Source organism: Sphaeramia orbicularis, chromosome 19 (assembly GCF_902148855.1).
Source record: "Sphaeramia orbicularis chromosome 19, fSphaOr1.1, whole genome shotgun sequence".
Lineage (NCBI taxonomy): Eukaryota > Metazoa > Chordata > Actinopteri > Kurtiformes > Apogonidae > Sphaeramia > Sphaeramia orbicularis.
This window is the reverse complement of record NC_043975.1, coordinates 45876039-45894136: the sequence shown is the minus strand read 5'-3', so window position 1 is coordinate 45894136 and position 18098 is coordinate 45876039. Positions and strand designations below refer to the sequence as shown.

The 18098-nt window shown below is 40.3% G+C and overlaps 1 protein-coding gene across 1 annotated transcript in view; it reads left to right on the top strand.

Moving 5' to 3' along the window:
• LOC115439452 (signal transducer and activator of transcription 5B-like) overlaps positions 1 to 17534 on the top strand; it is a 34482-nt gene extending 16948 nt beyond the window's left edge. Inside the window, 10 exon segments of the mRNA XM_030163285.1 lie at positions 625 to 712; positions 2256 to 2378; positions 3231 to 3323; positions 7035 to 7241; positions 8085 to 8179; positions 8666 to 8808; positions 10583 to 10738; positions 10884 to 10938; positions 13254 to 13361; positions 17109 to 17534. Coding sequence (XP_030019145.1) covers positions 625 to 712; positions 2256 to 2378; positions 3231 to 3323; positions 7035 to 7241; positions 8085 to 8179; positions 8666 to 8808; positions 10583 to 10738; positions 10884 to 10938; positions 13254 to 13361; positions 17109 to 17232 — 1192 coding nt within the window. The 3' untranslated portion in view covers positions 17233 to 17534.
• The last annotated feature ends 564 nt before the right edge of the window (positions 17535 to 18098 follow it).

Sequence of the window (18098 nt, the reverse complement as noted above, 5' to 3'; positions counted from 1 at the left end):
GAACAAACAGGAGTCTGATGAATGAAGGATGGAGATAAAAGTCTGGTGTACTGGACTCCACAGACAGGTCTGCACAAAGGTCAGCTTTTATGACCGTGGGACTCATACAGGTACATGTACTTGGTGTCACACAATGTAGGATGATGTAGGATGAAAAATGTATGGACTATGAAACCTCAAATGTCCATGGAAAATTTGTGGAGGCCGCGCGTTCACACCTCTGCACCTCATCTCCGTGGTGCAGTGAAGACGCTGACCCAGCGCTGCACAGACCAGACCCTTAAATACAGGGTCTACTGATGAAACGGGGAACTGATGAAGCAGGTGGATGATGTGTCTGATTACTGAGGGAGGGGTCCGCGGCCACGCTGAAGCGGACCGGACCTCTGCCTCCACCTCCACTTCCACCACGCATCAGGTGTGAGGAGGGGAGTGACAGAGCTCAGGCAGGGGGAAGTGGGCGGGGCTTTGGAGGGAGGCGGGTGCTCCATGTTCAAACTTTTACTAAGCGCTGTGAGAAATGCCACATCAGTAGGTATAGCTTTAATGTCTTAAATATACAAATCAGACTTGTGTTACATATGGGTTGTGTCTCTCCATACATCTGTTTGTTTTCCCTGGTAGTGAAAGTAGTGGAGAAATCCTCAACAACAACTGTGTGATGGAGTATCATCAGGCCACTGGGACACTCAGCGCACACTTCAGAAACATGGTAAGGATGAGAAAGGAGCAGGATAGACGAGACAAGGAAAAGGACAGGGATAAGATAAGGACAAGACAGGGATAATGTAAGATAAGATAAGGTACTTTATTGTCATTGTTTTAACGGACAGCAGAATGTGGGTGCACCTCTAGAATAATGCTCTAAGATCAGTACATACTAAGGCATTAGTGACTTCAGATTTTTTTCAGATCGACTTATTTGTCAATGAAGTCGCAGTCGAGTCGACTTGTCGTATGATGATGTCATCACATTGACAGCAGAGGAACAACACAGACAGACAGCTGTTCAACAATGAGCAACTTGTACTAACTTTCACTGTAACATTAACAATGTACAATAAAGAGCAGAATAAAATACTGGAAAGACATAAGCATCAACAGTCGTTCTCAGACATTTAACCAAAACAGAACATAGGTTAACACCTTGAATTTTCTTTAAAATTTAAGTGAACAACATTAAGTGGGAAAAGGTTAAGACAGTGGCAGAAAAGACACACGTTAGAGAAAAGAGTGCATTGTCTTCATGAAATAAATGAACAGAATAATCCAAACACACTGGCTGTTCAAATTATTATTCAATATTGGTGGTGCTTGTGTGGTTCACAGAACACTACTGAGACCATAGTTTTTCTAGATCACAGTCAATTTAGTTATCCTACTGAGTCGTCTTCTTCCTTCAGTCTTGGTCTTGCACTAGTGATGCGCGGGTGTTTTTCTTTTCTGTTTTTTTTTTACTGGCTTTGTGGAATTTTTTTGACCCACCCTGCAAATAAAGGGACATTTTTTGGACCCGACCCAGGTCCGCTGATCCGCGCATCACTGCCGCTCATTGTGCTTCATGTTTTCATGTAGAAAGATGAGAGTATCAACATGTGCTGAATGACGGCTCGCACGCTGTCTGGTGAGGGAAGGGAGAGAGAGAATAACACATGACAAGTCGACTCCTCAAAAGTAATGTCGACTTGTGCCACAGATGTCGACACATCGACAAACCGACTTTTCAGTTAATGCCCTAGTACATACATAGAACGCACAAACACATTTGATTCTAAGAGTTGGTCAGTTAAAAGTACAAAACTTGTGTTTTTAAGTGAATAAGTTAAAAGTAAAGGGGGAAAGACTATTGCACATTGGCACATAGTTTTTGTGTTTGGGCTCAGTGAGAGTATACGTGTGGTAATAAAAGTACCTTTTTATTTTGGTTCTTGGCCAGTCCACATCCACAGAGTGTCAGTAAAACCAGAGTTCCTTCTACCTGGATTAGTCCATGTGCAGATATGACAGATATGGCCACAGTCTGCTTTTCCTCTCTGATTTGACTGGGCTTTACTGACAGCTTCATTGTTCTGGTTCAGTCTCAGAGTTCTAGTCCTACCTGGGTTTGGAACCGGTTTCTAGTTGGAACCAAAAATAGTGAAAGTCAAACTGAAAACAGAACCACATTTCAGAAATTATTTTGCATTTGAAATGGATCTGTACACTAAAGGAGGAATTTGTGTCTCTATACTCTGTGTGTGTGTTTTTGTGTGCAGTCACTGAAGCGGATCAAGCGTTCAGATCGTCGAGGCGCAGAATCAGTGACAGAGGAGAAGTTCACCGTCCTGTTTGAATCTCAGTTCAGCGTTGGAGGAAACGAGCTGGTGTTCAATGTCAAAGTAAAGTGATAGAATGTGTTTGGTGTGAACAGATGAATCAAACACTGTTCAGTTCAGGACCACATTCAGCCCAATATCATCCCAAGGAATAACAGAAGAACCCATTAATAAAAACAACTGCAAACTGTGTGTGCTCAAGTGAAAACAGTAAAATGACCAAATGAAAATGTTTACCTTTAGAAAAAAACAGTTATTGAAAGTAAAATTACATGAACATGTTTACATATACAAACTATCCTTCCATCCATTTTCTACTGCTTATCTGGGTCTTTTACTGGTTCTGATCCATTTGGGCTCAGATTGGTTTTTATAATGGTCTTTTACTGGTTCTGATCCATTTGGGCTCAGATTGATTTGAATGTGGAACTAGAACTGAAACCTTTTTTTAATGCCCTTAATTGTTAATTTTTCAGTGTATTTTTTGTATTTCTCATATTCATCCCACAGGCCAAATTGGACCCTGTGGCGGGCCGGTTTTGGCCCATGGGTTGTATTTTAGACCCTCTGTATTAAATGATGGGATGGCATCTCTGCGTTTTTCATCTGCACTGACTGTGTTTCCAGTTTAAAGCATTAACAGCTCAATATAAGCTGCTAAACATGTCACATCCACTTCTCCTGGAACCTTCTGTCATAGTAAATAGATTTGATGTATTTGAAGTCATAAGAATCGGAACCATATGAGAAATAAATACAGATTAGACACTGAAGCATTGAAATGGGCTGTAATTTGGATCAGTTTGTGCTGTTTGATGCATGAGCTGACCGTGTTCTGTTTCTTGATTCCAGATTCACATTAAAGCTGTTCTCACTCACATACCATAATAATCCTTTTTTGTGTTTGGTCTGCAGACGTTATCGCTCCCTGTGGTGGTGATCGTCCACGGCAGCCAGGACAACAACGCCACGGCCACCGTCCTGTGGGACAACGCCTTCGCTGAGCCGGTTACTTCCACTCTTAAACTTTGTCTTAATCTTAGTATTAGTTCACAAATGCCGTGTTTCCACTATGTGGTACCGGCTCGACTCGGGTACCAGGTCCTATTCCTGGAGACCGCTTCCATTACAGGATACTACCGACTTTATAGTACCTGGACGTCATACCAATGCGGTAGGTTACTTCCGTGTCGTCTGCTCAGAGAGTTGCTGATAAACTCGCTCGTTGCGTGTTGTCTCGTCAAGCTCATGCTGAATTTTTACATCGGCCACCAAAGACGGAATCTCCTCCAACCATGGTGTAGTTTTGCGGGCTGTCATCATGTGGATTAACCTACCGCCATTGTTACTGTCAACTTCTGCATCTGGCTTTTGTAAAATGGCGGGTCACAGAGACAACTGTCTGACCAGTCAGTGGTCTGCAGTGTTTACACGTCATGTTTTAGTATCTGTTCCCCAGTCTTGGAACCTCTGTGGAGGTGATACCAAAAACTAGTACCGGGTACCAAGGTTATTATCGTTAACGAAAACTAACAAAATAACGAAAACTAGAATTGAAAAAACCTTTCGTTAACTGAAATAAATAGAAACTATAATTAAAAGAAAAAATGATAATTTACTGAAACTGTATTGCGTGCTTACAAAACTAACTAAAACGTATAAAAATTATGGATAGAATTCCCTTCATTTTCGTTTTTGTTAGTGTCAGATTGATACGAAATCGATTTATTTCACTCGAGCAATTTAGCCAGTGGCAACAAATGATATTTAACGGTCCGTCACTTCTCGTCATTTGTTGTTTAGAGTCGTCTTCTTGTCACCACTCTACCTGGAAACATGGAGACTAAAGTTGGGAGAAAGCAGCAGAGTCCTGTCTGAGATTTATTTGAATACGACAGAGAAGAAGAGAAAAGATATAAAGAAACTAAAACTAAACTAAAACTAAGCATCTAGAAAATAACGAAAACTAATTAAAACTAGCAAACCTGCTCTAAAAACTAATTAAAACTAACTGAATTACAGAAAAAAAAGTCAAAACTAAATAAAACTAAACTACAATGAAAAATCCAAAACTATAATAACCTTGCCAGGTACCAGATTCCAGGTCCTTTTTCATAATGGAAATGTAAAAAAGCCGAGTCGAGTCGAGCTGGTACCACGTAGTGGAAACGCAGCATAAATGTACAGAAAGATACACCTGTAAAGACATATTCTGGACTGAGGTTCAGTCACTAAACACAAAAAAACTGTGGATGAAAATGATGAAAAAGCTTTAAAATGACACAAGTCAGCCACAAAACTGCAGGTTTAGTTGTTTTTTTTTCCGCTGCCAGTATCCAAATATTAGGAGCTGAATGGTCATCATTATTAACCCTCCGGTAACTAACCCTAACCCGCCCATAGAGGTTCTTCTAACCACCAAAAACACCTCATCTGTGCAGTGCCCTAGTCATGTCAAAATGTTTTTCATACAGTTTGTTCTTAAGTTTTTTATATTTTTTGTATTTTTCAACAACTTGAGCCATAAATGAAAATACCAAATACTCTTAATTTAACACTTTAAATGTCATTTTTCTATTGTAAACAAACCATTTTTTATGCAAAAAAAACCCTCTTGTTTTCAATATTCTACATAAAAATTAGATAACTTTTTATATATATTTATTTGTTTAATTTTTTTCCCCCTCCTGTCATATGTCAGTGATTATCATCAACATTGGTTCATATCCATTATTATTTTTGGTTCTAGGTGAAATGTTAAATGTATCAGTGTGTATTTTGTGCTCACTTGGTAGAAGGGTGTTAGTGTAGGAATTTAGCACTGTTTATTATTGGATGGTTTCAGTGGATGGACCAGAATTTAAACAATCAGACACAAATGAACAGCTGTTGAATTCAGACCTAAAACCTGGGTTCATACAGGGCTTGAAGTCCTTGAAAATGCTTGAATTTCAATGTTGTGTTTTCAAAGTCTGAAAAGTGCTTGAATTTTAGTTGAAGTGCTTGAAAGTGCTTGGAATTGTAACTGCATGATGTGATTTCTTTATAATATTAACTCAAGCCACAGCTACTTACAGAGGTGGAGTCGGTTCCAGGTGTTCTAGGTCGACTCCAGGTCCAGTTTGATCCGAACATTTGTGTCTTTGGTGTCAGTGTGTCTGAAGAACACCAAGTATCTGCCCTTTATTTGGATAAAACTTTCTGTTCTCCTTTAATTTATTAACTTTTTGCTGTTATGAAACATAATTTTAGACCTTTATAGCACAATTCAGTGTACATTATTGCGATAAATAGTGAATATAAATAATCCTGAGTATATGTGTTCATGTGGATATGGATTCGACCTCAGTGATAAGGGGCTGTGCTGGAAAAATGTGAAAATGATCCTTAAAAGTACCTGAATTTGACCTTCACAAACATATACAAACCCTGTAATACAAATTGTGTAAAATAATATGACCTTTTATAACATGAAGTGCAAAGTGTGCGTCATATGCACACCCAGATACTGAAAGATTCTAGTGTTTCACACGACCTGAGGGGAGTGAACCTCATGTAGGTCATTTATTAATAAGGGGTGTGTATTGGCAAGAATGTGGTGATACGATACAAATCACAATACTAGGATCACAATGTATCATGATCATGATATATCACACTATATCATGATGCTGTTAAAAAGGCCATTTTTTGTTTGTTTCTTTTTTTTTTTAATGATTATTTCCTTAAAGAATTGAATTACACCCAAAATATTCCCAAATACTAAACACATTTTTATTTTATCCCAACAGGATCTAATGCTATATCACAAAATGTTCCTGTGTTAAAGCTTAAATTATGTTTTACAGACGACATTACAGTTTAAGATCCTGTTCAAATGTTCATATTCTATTAGTTCATAACTAACATCAGAACATTATTTTTGTCCCAACAAAGGAACTAACATCTGCCTCTCAGACAGTAATAAGTGCTTTTAGGATGCTTCAAATAACCGTTATTTAATAAAACAGTGTTAAATAATAATAAATAAATGACGAAGAATAAAGAAAAACAAAAATGAACCTCTGCTGTATCTGCATTTGAATGAATACCCAAAGATATCGATACAGTATTTTTTCATATCGATACAGTATCGTGAAATGAAATATTGTGATATATTGCAGAACCAATATTTTCTTACACCCATATTATTAATGTTTATTCATTTTGACAGTTTCATCTCCTTATTTTTACCTCAGGAGCTGAAGTTGGACCATTAAATGTCAAGTGTCACTTCTCTTCCTGTTTTTTTTTTTTTTTTTTTTTTTATGAAGGTATAGTCAGTAGTGAATATGTGGGTGGAGGTAGGAGGTAGAGCGCGTCATCCAATAACTAAAGGGTTGGCGGTTCGAAATCTGCTCCGCCCTAGTCCTTGGGCAGGACCCTTCACCCTCCAGACTTCCAGTGTCAGTCACACTGGTGTATGAATGTTTGGTGGTTGTGGGAGGGGCTGTTTGGTGTGTGTTGGCAGCCACGCCCCCATGTGGATGCAGATGTAGTTTACTACCACAGAGTGAGAATGTGAGGGTGAATGAATAATGGATTAATAATGTAAAGTGCCATAGAAATCTATTCCATTAGTAGTATTATTGTTATTGTTTTGTTGTAAAAGTGAAATCGACGTAATTTTGTATTTGAACTTGTCTTTGTCTGTTTGGTCCTGTCATGTTTTGTCCTCAGGGCCGAGTCCCCTTCATCGTACCAGACAAAGTCCTGTGGCCCCAGCTCTGTGAGGCCCTCAACATGAAGTACAAGGCAGAGATGCACAGTGGGCGGGGCTTGACCGAAGACAACCTGGTGTTCCTCGCACAGAAGGCCTTTACGAGCAGCAGCAACAACCCTGAAGACTATCACAACATGACCATATCCTGGGCCCAGTTCAACCGGGTCAGTGCAGTCCACAAGAACACTGCCAAACAGACATACAAAAACACCAGAACCACAGCAGATCCTGGTCCAACTGAACCAAAGCACCGTAGACCAGGATCTAAGACCACAGGTTATTAGACTAATATGAAAGAGTCCTGCAGAAAGATCAAGGATGTACGTTTGGACTGTAGCAGGACAAACACATGACCCAACAGAGACATGTAGATCCAATGGTTTCCACACACCCTACAGTCACACCTGAGTAGTCTTTAAATGGGTCTGTTCACCACATTATTTAAAATATTGTGATCGTTATGAACAGAGTGGTGGATTCCAAGTGTTCATGTCTGTAATCAGGGCTCCCACGGGGTCTTAAAACCTGGCTCCATCATGTCAGTGATGCAAAGTCAGAAATGCCCGTTTCTTCTAAACTGCCCCTCTTCAGATCCATTTATTTCATTGAATTTCTCTGCAGAATTTCTTTAGTTCTACTCCATACATGTCATTGTCTGTACTGTATCCAATGGTTCAAGAAATCAATCATTAAGGAATATGACATGCTTTTTTCATGAAGTATAGAAACAATATTTAGCTTTTATTCTTATAGACCCTATCGAAAGAGAAATTCAGGTTCACAGGAAAATCGCCTCTTATCAATTAATCGTTAATTGATCAATAAGGTCAGTCAACTAATGATTAATGGATTAATCGATATTTTGCATCCCTAATGTGTGTGTGTATACATATATATATATATATATATATATATATATATATATGAATTTGAATCTCTTGTCTGATCATGCTGCCTGTGGGTAACCTTCATCAATGTGTCGATGTAAATGTGTTTAATTTGAACAGGAGAGCTTACCAGGACGAAACTTCACTTTTTGGCAGTGGTTTGATGGAGTTGTGGAGCTTATGAAGAAACATCTCAAGCCTCACTGGAATGATGGGTAATGACTCATACTATTATTTCCCAGATGGTTTTATGTCAGTGAATAAGACAGTTATGACCATGGTGAGACATGACAGTAAAACATGAGCAGCCACACTGATGAATGACAAGGCTCTGCACCCCCCCCCCCCCCCCCCCCCACACACACACACACACACACACACACACACACACACACACACACACAGCCAGAATGCACAGCTCCATGTGTTCCACATAAGAGAGAGCATTAGTATAATTATGAATTAGTTAAATGTCAACAGATTTTTTCACTTATAATGTCTTGATGAAAACAAGCCTCATCTCTGTCTGTCTCTCCTTGGTCTGGTGGGTGTCTGTGTAGGTTCTTATTTATCCAGGTTGTTCTTGGTAGTTCTTCTCTGTTCTGCTGGATTGGTTTAATAGCTCTAATAGACAGACAGACCCAGCCACCCACCCATGTGGTTATCAGTTAATGAAACCTTCTTTGTGTGGAATCCCTCAGGGCCATTCTGGGCTTTGTTAACAAGCAGCAGGCTCAGGACATGCTGTTGTCCAAACCCAACGGAACCTTCCTGCTGCGCTTCAGTGACTCTGAGATTGGAGGCATCACCATCGCCTGGGTGGCAGAAAACCCCAACAAGTCAGGTATGAAGGGCCACCGACAGAGACACTCTGGTTGAGGTGTTCAATGACGGTAAAGGTACTGTTGAATGACGGTACAGGTACTGTTCAATGGCTGTAAAGGTACTTTAGTGAAACTTAAGACACTTTACTAATTCCTCTTTCTCCCGGTGTTGTGCACCTCATTTTCCTTTTCCCTACCTTCAGAAACTTACGCCACGTTTCCATTATGTGGAACTGGCTCAACTCTACTCGAGTACCAGGTCATATTCCTGGAGACCGTTTCCATTACAGGATACTACCCACTTTACAGTACCTGGACGTCATAACGATGTGGTGCGTTACTTCCGTGTTGTCTCCTCATAGTTGCTGATAAACTCACTCGTTGCGTGTTGTCTCGTCAAGCTCATGCTGAATTTTTACGTCGGCCACCAAAGACAAAATCTCCTGACTGAATGGTATAGTTTTGTGGGCTGCCATCATGTGGATTAACCTACCGCTATATTTACTGTAAACTTCCGTATCTGTTTTTTGTAAAACGGCGGGTCTCAGAGACAACCCTCTGACCAATCAGTGCTCTGCAGTGTTTACACGTCACATTTTAGTATCTGGTCCCCAGTCCTGGAACCTCGGCGGAGGTGATACCAAAAAACTAGTATCAGGTACCAGATTCCAGGTCCTTTTTCGTAATGGAAATGCAAAAAGGTTGAGTCGAGTCGAGCCCGTACCACGTAGTGGAAACACGGCATTATTTGAGGGGACAGGACATTTGTTGCCCCCCCTCCCCAGAACCAGGCCTGTATGACGCCCTGGTCTTTGCTCTGCCACTAGATTCAGAAGCATTCAAACACATGACATTCCTGCAAATGAAGTGCATGCTGTGGACAAATATTTGAGTATACTGGAGGGATTTCCCCCTTTCAACAAATGGAAGCTTTGACAGTGTTCCCAGTAGCCCTGGTGTCATCTCTACATCTGAAATATAGACATACTGTGGAGCGTTTCTGCCTCCATGCCATGTTGGCTGCGTTCTAAACCAAAATGATGCAGTGTATGTGTGACATCATCACGCATGTGCAATGAAGGCAGAATCGATAAGCAGGTTCTCAAAAAGAACTGGTTCTCAATTCCCATCCCTAGCTTTGGTTTTTCTCCTCTTGGTGTTAGTCCTTGTTTGTTGTGTTCATTTGAGTGTTGTGCTTTTCTTTTGGTTTTGGTCCTTCTTTGTTGTGTTCATTTGAGTGTTGTTTTTTTCCTCCTTTTGGTGTTGGTCCTTGTTTGTTGTGTTCATTTGAGTGCTGTGCTTTTCTTTTGGTGTTGGTCCCTTTTTGTTGTGGTCATTTGAGTGTTGTGCTTTTCTTTTTGTGTTGGTCCTCATTTGTTGTGTTCATTTGAGTGTTGTGCTTTTCTTTTGGTGTTGGTCCTTCTTTGTTGTGTTCATTTGAGTGTTGTACTTTTCTTTTGGTTTTGGTCCTTCTTTGTTGTGTTCATTTGAGTGTTGTGCTTTTCTTTTGGTGTTGGTCCCTGTTTGTTGTGTTCATTTGAGTGTTGTGCTTTTCTTTTGGTGTTGGTCCCTGTTTGTTGTGTTCATTTGAGTGTTGTGCTTTTCTTTTGGTTTTGGTCCTTCTTTGTTGTGTTCATTTGAGTGTTGTGCTTTTCTTTTGGTGTTGGTCCTTCTTTGTTGTGTTCATTTGAGTGTTGTGCTTTTCTTTTGGTGTTGGTCCCTGGTTCTCCTGCTCTACTCGTATATCCTGGGTGTGAATCCCACCTGTGCTCAGTGCCTTTTTTCTGTCTGTAGGTGAGAGGCTGGTCTGGAATCTGCTGCCGTACACCACCAAAGACTTCTCCATCCGCTCTCTGGCCGACCGCATCAGCGACCTCAACCACCTGCTGTTTCTGTATCCGGACCGGCCCAAAGACGAGGTTTTTGCCAAGTACTACACCCCCCCTCTCTGTACGTCATGTCTGCATTTACCTTAACATGTTGAAGTCATGACAAAACACTGACCTGAAACGTATTTCCATCATTGCATAATTGACAGAATGTTTGACTCTGAATGATTGGATTTAGCTTCTTAAACTATGTTTGTTTGTCGCAGCAAAAGCCCCAGTGGATGGATACGTCAAACCACAGATCAAGCAGGTTGTACCAGAGTAAGTCAGTGTGTCTGTACTGTTGAATACACTTCACATCCATCCATTTACAAACCTGATGGTTTTGGAGGTTCTGCTCCACTACGACCTGAATCCAGTTGATAAAAATATGAATTTGAATGGATAACATTATACATTTATAGTGTAACTGGGATCTGTGTCTTCAGAGTTTCTGTTGTTAAATATCTACAAAACGTAAAGGGATTTTTTCATTCACACGATGTTTGAGAATGTTTTTGTTCTTTTTTTTTTGTACCCCTTTTTGTCGAGGCTTCCTCCATGAAGACAACATAATTTACATATACTGCATCATAATCACACCAAAGTCAAATTAAAATAGAAACCACAGTTTAACCCTTAGAGGTCTGAGCCTTTTTTGGCCGTTCTTGAGTACTTTTGATTTTGCCTTTACATACTATATAAAGAAATGTTTCCTATAGCCATGTTTGGTATCTTTTTTTTTTTCAGCACAACTTCATCTATCTCATCTGTCAATTATTTTTTCATTTTAACCTACTATATCAACACAAAAGGACAAAAAACACACAAAAATATAAAATCCGATTTGAAAATATGTATATAATTTATCGCATAAATAACACAAAGATGCTCAACGAACCTTTTCAAAGACTTTCAAAGTGACTATTGGTTCAAAATATTAGGCATATAAAATCAAAATTGTAATAAATTAAAACTATACTCAAATACTTGACATAAAAGTGTATCTTTACATAAGCGTTTTCTCTGGTTTTCTCACCTCCCCACCCTCGGTCCTCCTGGTTACTGCATCCAGTTCAGGTGGGGTCATCCTCACCCTTACCTGTAATGCTACTGCAGTCTGTGGATGTGGATTAGAATTCACAGATTCAGCCAGTTTTTTCTGTTTTAAAGAAGGACAAAAAATGATGAAGATATGGTCAGAAATATAACACCTCTCCCCCCACCTCATTGCCATATTTTTATTCACATTTGTTCAAACCATCATATCTCCAGTTGTATTGGCTCTATCAACATCAAATAAAAAGTGTGAGAGTGTTTCAAGTCCACACTTTCGAATGCAGCTGTCCCCGGTGGTCTACATGACCGACTTCTGACCGAGTCAGGGGGCCGTGACTGTGGACCCCTAAGGGTTAAAGTTCCAAAAAGTACTTTCATCCTTTTATACTCTGCAGAGTGGGGTTTGTGATTAGTATGGTATTAATCTACCATTCTAACATCAGTGGAAAGAGGTTGACGTGTTAGTGTACGATTATATGAAGAATACAAATGAGTGCAATGGAAACGGCCTTTTCCCAGAAGGAGACTCAACATGACAAAGGAAATGACAACAACAAACATCAGACAAAGGCTTGGTCAAATGTCTGAGCGGAGTTTGAAATGTTATACACTCCTTCCATTTTCAGGGGATCAAAAGTAACTTATGCTTGTTCCAGACATGAGGATGGTTTTTAATGCTTCAGGTCCCTGCACTGTTTACATGTGCACTGTCAGGGTTTGGAACACTGGTGAATATCAGCCACATGTACAGTACACATTTGTCCTGGACCAACCCTTTCATGTATATCCTAGTCTTTCTATGTCAAATGAATGTCATGTTTGTCAGAGCTGAATGCCTATGTAGTTACAAATGCTACTTTTGAGTAACCTGGACTTGTTTAAATGAGCTTATTAACCGTATGTCTTTAACCTCCAATCATCCCACAGTTAGAGCCAATCACGGATCAATACACACAGCCCACCCTATTATAGTTTATAGACCCGTCAAAAATGAGGTGGCGTCCTCTGTGGGATGGACAACAACTGTTTTACTGTGCAGGAGCAATAAAAAAAAAAAAGAAATGAATATACAGTATGTAAATGTGATGTATTTTGGTGAAAATAGAATGACAGATGACATTTATGCTCTAAAAACAGTCTTGTTTTCTACATCTTCCTATTATTTTATTCATATATTCTGGTGCTTTTGTGAAGCTCAGACTTTGTTGAACCTATTTCAGCACCGAAACTCTTTGTCTACATGAGTGAAGTTGTGTTTTCACAACAAATTTGAACATTTACAACAAATCAGACTTCAGAGTTTCAGGCCATTAGGCTGAATTATCTACAGTAAACTGGGACACAAATAGGCCTCAGGTCCATAAAGCTGAGATCGTCCTGAACATTATTATTATTATTATTATTATTATTACTATGAATTTAAGAAAGAATTTCAAAATGGAGTGAATCCCCTTAGAGCTCTGGGCTACGTTGGACTTGAGTTTGGTTTTGGAGTATTTCTGTGATTCTCACTATAACTGAGTCTGTATGTGGTCTAGGTTCACCACTCCAAACCCTGAACCCAGCGGAGGAGCTTCGTCCTTCATGGACCAGACCGCCTCCCCCTCTGTGGGACACCCCAACAGCTTTGGAGTCTACCCCCCCATGTAAGCAGCGTGTCCCTCAGTTCTTAGCATTCACACTCACATACCTGCTCCACGTGTCTCCTGGGTCCAAACAGGGTTCGCAGGTGCTGATGGTGACTGGTACACATCTCTGTCCTGTGGTGGTTTACACAAAAACAGCTGTTCTGATTCTGTCTTCATCTGCCAGTAGCTGTAGACTGCCTTAAAGGGATGTTTACAGTGTGTGTGTAACAGTGTCCTCCAGACAGGTCAGTGTTCAGGTATGAACTTGGCCTCCAGGTTTAGCTTAGGTCAAGGGTGTTCAACCTGTGGCTCCAGGACCGGACCCTTTTCAAGTGGCTCATATGGACATACATATGGAAACATATGGAAATGAATAACAGTTATTTTTTGCACATTTTACTATCATTGTTGCAACCATAATTATTTATACAGTTATAAAAATGCAGACTACACACTAAATCAGGGGTCTCAAACATGCGTCCCGCCAAAGGTTCCAATCCGGCCAATGGGATGAATTTACACAGTGCAAAAATTCCACAGTCAAGGCTGTGGAACTCATTTTAGTTCAGGTTCCACATACAGACCAATATGATCTACAGTCAAATAATAACAGCAGAATAACCTACAAAAAACTATGACTCCATATATTTTTTCTCAGTTTGATGTGAAAAAAATAATACTACGTTATGCCTTTAAATAATGACAACTTCAAATATTTATCTTTGTTTTAGTGCAAAAAATAACATTAAAATATGAAAATATTTACTTTTTCATACTATCCTGTAACAATCTGAAATGTTTAAAGAAAATTAAGCACAATTTTAACAATTTTCTGCCTGTTACTAAGTGTTTAGTGTCTTTGTAGATCCAATCCATAATGTACATGTATAAATGACTAGTTGAGGCATAATATCGTTAAAATTGCACTTATTTTTCTTAAGAAATTTCATTTTTTTTCAGGTTATTCACTTTTTTTTTTGTTCGGATAGTTCAGGAAAGTAAGTATTTTCATAATTTAATGGGGGATTTTTGCAGTAAAACAAAGACAAAAATTTGGAGTTGTCATTATTTATAGGTTATTATGCTATTATTTTACTGGTCCGGCCCACTAGAGATCAAATCAGGCTGAATGTGGCCCCTGCAAGAAAATGAGTTTGAGGCCCTTGATTTACACAGAGGATGTTTTTGCTCTAAATTCTGTTGATACAGAAGTGCAGTGAAGTCAGTCAGGTTGGTTCAGTCTGTGAGGCTGCATGTTTACATTCATTGGTTTTGGAATCACCTATGATGTACCTCCACATGAGTAGTGTGTGGACAGCCTGAACATATATGGAGTGTTAAAGGTAAGTGCATGTACACTGATGTGAGCAGAGCTACCTCCTCTTCTTTTGGTCTTCATGCCTCATGGATGGATCATGTTCTGTCAGTATCATCATTGGACTGTGGTCACTGTCTCCACTGGCACAAAGAGAGCTAAAGAACCAGAGAAAACTAAATGAACTTCGCAAATGACAGATTAGGAGACTAATGTTATCTTATGACCTCATGAGGAAAGATTTATTTTACGAATTCCAGACATGGTCACTTCACAAGATCATAGAGGCCGTCCACAGTTGTGGGTTTCCCAGGGGTCTGTAGGTACCAGTAGTCCTGTGCAGGGATGTCACGATACCAAAAATTCAGGAATCAGTACCGATACCACTAAAAGTACATGATTCTCGATACCAAATCGATACCAAGGTAAAAAAAAAAAAATCAAAAGAACCCATAAACTTAAACAAGAAATACTTTAAGTCAGGGGTCTCAAACTCATTTCTTTCAGGGGTCACATTCAGTCCGATTTGATCTCCAGTGGGCCGGACCAGTAAAATAATAGCATAATAACCTACAAATAATGATAACTCCAGATTTTGGTCTGTGTTTTAGTGCAAAAAAAACCCATTAAATTCTGAAAACATTTACTTTTATAAACTATCCAAACAAAAAACGTGAATAACCTGAAAAAAACGGAAATTTCTTAAGAAAAATAAGTGCAATTTTAACAATATTATGCATCAACTTATCATTTAAACATGCTTAATTTTCTTTCAACATTTCAGGTTATTCATATTTGTTCAGGTTATTCATATTTTATTGTTACAGGATAGTTTGTAAATTTAAATATTTTCCTAATTTAATGTTATTTTTTGCACTAAAACAAAGACAAAAATTTGAAGTTCTCATTATTTATAGGCATAATGTAATATTTTTTTCACATCAAACTGAGAAGAAAATATGGAGTAACTAGAAACACTCGGAGAGCGCAGACCTCCGCCAAGGCTGATCAGTGGCCCCCCCTGTGGGCCCCCCTACCCCCGATCACCACCAAAATTTAATCATTTCTTCCTTATCCCATTTCCAACAAACCCTGAAAATTTCATCCAAATCTGTCCATAACTTTTTGAGTTATGTTGCACACTAACGGACAGACAAACAAACAAACAAACAAACAAACAAACCCTGGCAAAAACATAACCTCCTTGGCGGAGGTAATTATTTCTTGTAGGTTATTATTTTACTTGAGATCATTTTGAACCTGAACTAAAATGAGTTCGACAGCCTTGACTGTGGGATTTTCCTCTTCACAAATTCACCCCACGGACCGGATTGGAACCTTTGGTGGCTGCATGTTTGAGACCCCTGCTTTAAGTATTTGCATATAAATGAATATTGCTGTTTCCTCTAACTCTCTCATCTGTTCCACTGTCAGTCACAGTTTACTGCTTTGAGTGCACACACCTGATTGGCTGAGTGTTATCACATGGGATGGTCCTAAATACATGTAATTGGTCTGTGTGTTTCCTCATCTACTCTACCTTAAGCTACGCTGGTTAAAACAAAAGCGCTCCACCACCAGCTGTAGGTCCGTATGGGACGGCTTCAGGGTCCAGACCTGGACCATGGTCTGTCTGTTAGTGACCATTGGTATACTTTCTTGTTGTCAAAATTTCGTACTGGCGTTGATCCGAATGGGCAAAGCTGTAAACACTGTGTTGGACCATCGGACCACGTGGAGCCCTGATGGTATCACGTCAGATGTTTAATTCTGAATAATAGAACTCACCTTGGATTCTTTAAACAGATGTGGGTGCCTGTCTCCAAGGTGCTCTGATGGTTCGTGGTACACCCCCCCTCCCCCCCCCTCCCGCCCTTTGTTTGAATTCTACAGTGGCAGTGTTTACACAGTGGCTTATGCGTGTCCATAACCACGTCATGATTGTCTACCTGAAATACTTCCACACACGACTTTTGGTCCTTTTTTGTTCATTAGACGAGGCGGAGCATTAGCTGCAGCTGTGTCCATTCTTTCATGAGTTCCTGTACCTGTTGTATTGTAAACTGTTGAGCGTACTGACCAAAGCAATTCCGGAAGAGTAGTAGTCTACTGATGGGATTGGTTCTTAAGCAGGCATCGGCTTTTCTGTTTATTAAAAAAATTAATATCGACAATTCGTTTTTTCTTCATAGTATTGAATGGTATCGTGAGTATCGGTTCTAATGACATCCCTAGTCCTGTGTGGATAAGGCTGTAGGTTCTAGTTCCATAGGATCACACACACACTGGGCCTCGGGGGTCACACATTTACTTTGGTGACGTCGTCTCGTCTTGTTTCCAGAGACAGTCAAGTGCATTCAATAACTAAATGAAGCTGAATAAATCCCAGTCATTTCCTGTGTGACTTCCTGTTTGTGTGACTTCCTGTTTGTGTGACTTCCTGTTGTCAGGGGCGACGCCATGCTGGACGCAGATGGAGACTTCGACCTGGAGGACACCATGGACGTGGCCCGTCACGTGGAGGAGCTGCTGCGCCGGCCCATGGCCAACCAGTGGAGCAACCAGCAACCCTGAAGCTCCACCCAGAAGCTGCTGCAGAGCCTCTGGTCCCCTCCATGTTCCTGAGCACAAACAGCTCATTACTACTCACTAACTCTGCTCACTGTCACCAGCCCACAGGACCTGGAGAAGGTAACACCTCCCACAAAGAGTCTCCCCCTCGTAGATTCTCAGGGCTGTGGTGTACAGGTGTTTGTACCAATGGAACCACACACACAAACTGTTCCTTCATCCTCTCATGTGTATGTATCTAACATGTCCTGGTGATATGGGGAGACTTTGGCATGAAACCTACAACTTCAGAGTAGGAATGGACACTTTGGCAAAAATAAGAACCCTGATAAGATCCAGATGATGGATAAAATCTAAACATTCATGAGATAAAGGTAAAATGACAGATACTACTATCGCCCGCGTTTCCACTATGTGGTATCGGCTCTACTCCACTCGACTCGGCCTTTTTGCATTTCCATTACGAAAAAGGACTTGGAATCTGGTACCTGGTACTAGTTTTTTGGTATCACCTCCGCTGAGGTTCCAGGACTGGGACCAGATACTACAAACGTCACGTGTAAACACTGCAGACCACTGATTGGTCAGAGTCGTCTCTGTGACCCGCCGAGGAGGTTCAGATTTAAAAATTCCGCATGAGCTTGACGAGACAACACGCAACAAGTGAGTTTATCAGCAACTCTCTGAGCAGACGACACGGAAGTAACGCACTGCATCACTATGACGTCCAGGTACTGTAAAGTGGGTAGTATCCTGTAATGGAAATGGTCTCCAGGAATAGTAACTGGTACCCGAGTCGAGCCGAGCCGAGCTGAGTCGAGCCGGTTCCACGTAGTAGAAACGTGGCATATGTATTCAAATAAGTCTGG